Source organism: Macaca nemestrina, chromosome 9 (genome assembly GCF_043159975.1).
Source record: "Macaca nemestrina isolate mMacNem1 chromosome 9, mMacNem.hap1, whole genome shotgun sequence".
In the NCBI taxonomy this organism is placed as follows: domain Eukaryota; kingdom Metazoa; phylum Chordata; class Mammalia; order Primates; family Cercopithecidae; genus Macaca; species Macaca nemestrina.
Genome location: NC_092133.1, coordinates 25,712,266 through 25,718,206, shown reverse-complemented (window position 1 = coordinate 25,718,206; position 5,941 = coordinate 25,712,266). Strand labels below are relative to the sequence as shown.

At 44.2% G+C, this 5,941-nt stretch overlaps 1 protein-coding gene across 1 annotated transcript; it reads right to left on the bottom strand.

Moving 5' to 3' along the window:
* Positions 1 to 3,789: 3,789 nt before the first annotated feature.
* Positions 3,790 to 5,467, bottom strand: LOC139355981 (uncharacterized). Its single transcript, XM_071068711.1, has 3 exons — positions 5,213 to 5,467; positions 4,568 to 5,096; positions 3,790 to 4,230 (listed from the first exon to the last, which is right to left on the bottom strand). The coding sequence occupies exons 1-3, from the start codon at positions 5,465 to 5,467 to the stop codon at positions 4,157 to 4,159; spliced, it is 858 nt and encodes a 285-aa protein (XP_070924812.1). The 3' UTR covers positions 3,790 to 4,156.
* Between the last annotated feature and the right edge of the window lie 474 nt (positions 5,468 to 5,941).

Below are 5,941 nucleotides of genomic sequence, written 5' to 3'. Positions count from 1 at the left end.
TGCCTTTCATGCCACATTGCATTTGCATTTTTGATTAGGATCAGAACCCCAATCATAAAAGAAAAAGATGTAGGCCAGGCGCAGTGGCTCACACCTTTGGCACTTGGGGAGGCCGAGGTGGGCAGATCACGAGGTCAAGAGATCGAGACCAGCCTGGCCAATATGGTGAAACCCCATCTCTACTAAAAATACACAAATTAGATGGGTGTGGTGGTGCAAGCCTGCAATCCCAGCTATTCGGGAAGCTGAGGCAGGAGAATGGCTTGAACCCAGGAGGCGGAGGTTGCAGTGAGCCAAGATGGCACCACTGCACTCCAGCCTGGGCAACAGAGCGAGTCTCCATCTCAAAATTTGCTAAAGAACGCCAATTCTACTAATATCTAAAAAGTCAGGTGAAAAAATCTTATAAACACCGAACACTTTTCAATTTTGAAATAAAATCAGATTTAGTTGCTCATTCAGAAATGTATTAACAAAGACCAGATCAAGATTTTCCAATGACCTAATGATCAAATAAATCACCCAAGTGTTGATTTCAAGACTCTAAAGATGAACAGTGTGAAAACAATGCAATTACTACTGAAGATAAAGAATAAAATGTGACATTTTTCATATGATGAAGCCTCCATTACCAACATTTGCCTGCTCGCAGCTGCCGCTAAAATCCATGCAAGATGAATAATTTTACAGACAGTTCTTAAAAGGATCCGATTTCTAAGTTCTACATTGAAAGTCTATAAGGCAGATCTGGAGTCAGATCAATGTGAACTCCAAATTGCACTCTATCCCTGACCATTCACATCATCTTGGCCAAGTCAGTGATCGTTTTTTAAACCTTAGTTTTGTGTAATGAGCGATAATCTCACCCTCAAGATTATTGCGAAAATTTAAAAGATGCTAGATAAAAGCATTTTAACAAAACAAAACAACTTGACCCAGTGTAATTTCCAAGGTTGTGTTGATAACATGTTGTGCTTAAAAATAGCTGATGGCACACAAGCAGATGTCAAACCACCAGTCATGTAATTGAGAATACAGCATTAATACCATCATAATGATATAAGTAATATACTGCAGATAATGGTCTTAGGTTAATATCTCTTTGAACAACATTGCTAATGCTGAAGATACCAACAGTGAAAAAGTGAAACATTTAAATTATGTTTAGCATATAGAGAAAATACCATCTACCTCATAAGAATTTTGTATGGATTAATTAGCTAATGCTGGTTAGCATTTGAGAATGCAATGGAAGACAGAATTATACACACAAAGCACTAATTATGTATAAAATTAGATCACAGCACATGTATGAGTGCTGGAGAAGAAACATGTTCTTGCTTGCGACAAATTGTCCCTACTCAGCATCTTTCATGTCACAAGATTACCCCACTGGGTCTAGATCTAGCAAAGGTTCCCATCTAGAAAGGCTGTCCTGTATGACAAGGCTGTATTAGTATCTGAATTTAAATAATGGCTCTCAAATTTTGGGAATTGCCCTGAACACATTCACAACACAAAACATACAAAACACACATATTCACAGGAAAGTATTAATTTTAATTTCACGTATAATATTGAGTGCCTTGTGTGTGAATGTGTAATTCTATCTTCCATTGCATTCTAAAATGCTAACCAGTATTAGCTAATTAATCCATAGAAAATTCTGAGTAATCATGTGCAAGGCAAAAGTTACATCTTCAAAAGGCTGCCCAAAAAGTATCAGCAAAACGAACAGGAGAGGGAGAGGAATGATGCAAGGAAACCATCCAGAATTCTTGAAGAGTTAGATGGGCAACTCAATTACCATAAATTTGCACCTGTCATTCAAATATTATATTCATTAGTCTCTCTTAGGAGCAACTTTCAGATAAAGATCAGAGAACTCCAAAGGATGTATATTATGGTGTATGCTGCTTCCTTCTAGGGTGGGATGTCTGAGTGGAAAATCATAAGTCTTCAATTTTATTAGATTTGGGGTTAATGAACTGTCCCCTTTATTAACATGAAAGAAAAAATATTGGAAAGGCAGTGACACACCTATGTGCAAGACTTTACAACATTAATGCCCTTTTATATCAAATTGTGATTCTGTGGATGAATTCTGAGTGGCACTGACCCCCATTTTACAGATGAGAAAATTCAAATACAGATTATTATTACAACTTGTCAAGGGTACATAACAAATAGGACGAAGTCAGGTCTCCGCTGCTTTCGTTTAATTCAGTTTCCTCTAAGTTTTCATCTGATCCTCCCTGCTCCAATTTACTAAAATACCTTTAAACATTACCTCCTCCATGATGCCGAAACAGATAATTGTGTTTAGATGAAATTGATTAGCTGTTTTGGAAAACAGGTACATATGTACTGAAAAAGTGTGTGCGTGTGTGGCTGAGGGGGTTGGCATTAGGAAATAGACTTCAGAGGTGAGAGGTGAGAGATCACTACTTAGCAAAAACTTTAGGTGCTGAAATACTAAGTCACTTCCCCTGTTACTACATTCAATAGCCTTAGTAGACTTACTGCAAGCCACCTGTCCAAAGCATGACCTACACTGTCTCTACTGGGCTTGTAAGTGTAACAGTGTGCACATGTACACACACACACACAATCTGCCAAAACATTTCAGTCATTTCTTACGTGAACATTTGGTTTGCCAAATATGCATAATCTCTTCGTCCAAAATCTTTCAGGACTAAGAAATAATTTGCAGCTTAGTATAACAGTATCTATTTCTAGTCCAAAAGTTTGGTTTCACAGTGCTTGTATCTGATGCATTTAAAGCCAGCAACTCAGTTAACTAACCAAAAGAAGGGAAATTTTGTAAGTTCAGATTTAAGTGAGATGAGTATTTTAGTGGTGATGTGTTAATATTATTGAATATTTTACTGATAGTAAAGATATGATTGTTAAGGTAGGCAGTGAAGTCAAAGGTCTCCAGGAGCTGGATGAAATCTCTGCTGCAGTTACCTCAATAAAAATTCTACAGAATGACACATAAAGCAGAACCCTTGTCCTAAGGCAAGATACTAGAGCAGTGTGGATGTTCTCAGGACAGGACTATTAATGCCAAATGCTGTTATGATTTGCCTCAATACAATCTACAACAGAATTTCCAAGGAGTAGATCTGTGTTATAAGCTGTTCAAAACTTATTTTAAAGGCCAGTGGGCATAGAGTGCCATGTCTCTGGGAAGGTTTCTTGCAATTGTATTACAAATGAAGGTATGGTGACTGATACTGAGCTGGAGAATCTGTGCATGTTTCAAAGAGTAAACTTGCAATTTCCAGAGCTAACTTCCATTTACTTATGTGTTCCATTTTCACCCACCCTTGATTAGAGTGCTCTCACTGCCTACTCTGTTGTAGCCTCAGTAACTTGTTAAATGGTCTTTAATCACCACCACCAAAGCTGTTGTTTTACTACTTCTGTCACTAAGTTTCCAGGTTCACTTTAAATTGACAGTTCTGATAGGTTAAAGAGCTTCAGATTTATTCACCCAAACATAAAACTTCCTCTGGCATGGCCAAAAAAAATCACCAGCTTTCAGCCCTGCTAAGTTTCTCTGTGTCTTGCAGAAGCTCACCACACCTACTCTTCCTCCCCCCAGGGTCAGCCTCCTGGAATCTTACAATCCTGTTCTTCATATGGAAAGGTATTTTTGGTTTCACTAGAGGAGGTCAGGCAATGAAGGGTGAACAGGGAGTTGTGGTCCCTTGGATACTGATGTTTCTAGGACTGAATCACATTGGAGAACAATCAACATTTCACAAGTTGGAAAGCCCCAGCTCTAATATCAGTCTCTCTCGCTCGCTCTCCCCCGCCCCCTCTCCGTTTCCTCTCCCCGAGAAAGATGGTGCATGCTCTCCATGTAACTTGCATCTCCTCAGTGCCAGAGACAGGGACCACACTAGAAGGCAGTGATTGTCCACTGAGATTTTGTCCCCTTTAAATTAACCTATACATTTATCACAGACAGGAGCCCCCATAAGCTAACAGCAAGTGAAGCTGGAATCCCTTGAGGGCAATGTCAGCCTGCCCTACATGTTAACTCTTTCACCACCGCATGCTACATACTTATACTCTGCCTGGTCTTGAGCTTCACAAGCCATAATGACAAAAAGCAGGGATTTGTGTTCTTACTTGAAAGTTGTTCTCAGATTTGGAGCTTAGGAGATGAAGATGGGAGTTTCAGGAGGACTGAGGCACATCTTGGAGACGAAATACTTCCTGGAGAAAGCGGGCAAAGCCTTTATTTTGCACAATTCCCAAGTTAGAAGCCTCAAATCACCTTCTGCCCCTGACCCTCCAAAGCCCACTTTCACGCTCAACCTCCCCTCGGCCCCCGACCCCGCCCCATCACGGCTCCGCTACTCGCAACGCTGTCCCGGTTGCACCCACTAGCCGTCTTCGGGGCGGGGTTCCTAGTCTCCACGGACGGGCTGCTAGTGAGCCGCGGCTCCTCCACCCGGAAGCCAGGGCTCTTTCTTCATCTTGCCGCGGAGTTCTAGGCTGCTGTCGGCCCCCAGTCCTCAGGAGCTTTGCGCTCCCGCTGGTTCTTGCTCACCTCTCCCCCATCGCTGGGCGCTGGCGGCACTCCAGGAGGAAAGAGGGGCAGCAGGAGCCCGGCCTCGCAGTGCTGGGGAGGGCAGCCCTCTGGGGTCCGGGCCGCGTGCCACGAGGAGCAGAGGAGCCGCCGGAGCCGCTGCCGCAGACACCCTGACGCGGAGGAACCAGAGCGCCGCGCCGCCGAGGAGCGCGCTCAGCCGGCGCCAGCTTTTCCCATCACGGGAGCGAGAGCGACGGAGAGGGCTCCGGGACCCGAGGTGGCGGCGCGGGGCTCTGTACGGGCGGCTTTCGGGGCTGGAGCTCAGGAACCCCAACTCCAGCCTAGTCGGGCCGCTGCGGGGCGAGCGGGCGGAGGCGGCGCGGGCAGGGGCTGCCGCGGGTGCGGAGCGAGGCGCCGCCACGCGGGCGGGGGCAGGAGTCTCAGGTACTCGGTAGCCGCCAGCAGAGCCCCGCGCGGGGCCGGGAGCTGCCGGGCCGCGGCTCCGCTCTCCCCACCGCTCTGCTCTGCTGCAGAGGTTGAGGTCGGACTGCAAGAGCCATGGACCTTTCTCTCTGCTGTTTACTGCCTTTCACTGGAGACTCCAGCCAGTGTCCTGGAGAGGAGAGGGATTCCTGCTGTCCATTTTAGTCTCTACCTTGGCACCTTGATGTAACCCACAGCACAAGCTGCGTGTCCTGGCTGAGAGACATGGAAGGGCAGCGGGGATGGAGGTGGGGCCCGTGTGTGGATAAAAAGTATATTTAAAAAGTACATGATTGTGAGCGTGAGCGTGTGTTTAGCGTTTTTCCCCATCAGTCTTCCAGCTTTGCTCCCTTTTTCTGACTTTCTGTAGCACTCATTCTGCCCAAAACCAGTCTTGTGTAATCCCATTTGAAAGAGCACTTTGTTACTAGCCATATTCTAAATGTTTTGTGAGCCTACACAAATGGCGGCTTTAAAAAAAAAAACAAAAAGACACTAGGGGAAAAGAAAAAGGAGCTCAAAACTGGCTTGGTAACATTTTCGTTTGGAGCACACCAGGGTTTAAGCTATAAACCCAAGATTCCGTAGGAAATCAGTAATATATTGGAGACATTATCTACTGCATTTGTTATATAACTGTTGAACCAATTCATTGACCTGTATCATTCCACACCTCACTCCTTGAAGCAGCTGGCATGCCTTCTGAAATCTGAAATCTTGGAATAAATTTAACATGTGGTTAGCAATCTTCTATTGGTGTATAAGGTGCTCACCACTAATATTCTGCGAGTTCCTGAGAATCACCACACTTGGTTAAGTTTGAAAATGACCAAGTTGTAACTAAGGCACATTTCTACAAATTAAGGAACAGTACGTTCCAAAAGTGTCAGCGTCACGAAGTTGTCTTTT

Bases quoted from the DNA above. Each gene is read 5' to 3' on its own strand.
- LOC139355981 (XM_071068711.1), bottom strand. From the start codon at position 5,467: ATGGCTAGTAACAAAGTGCTCTTTCAAATGGGATTACACAAGACTGGT. The intron at 5,097-5,212 runs GTGCCAAGGTAG...TGGCTCTTGCAG, and splicing joins GTGCTGTGGGTTACATCAAG to TCCGACCTCAACCTCTGCAG. The intron at 4,231-4,567 runs GTGAGCAAGAAC...CGCTTTCTCCAG, and splicing joins CGCCCAGCGATGGGGGAGAG to GAAGTATTTCGTCTCCAAGA.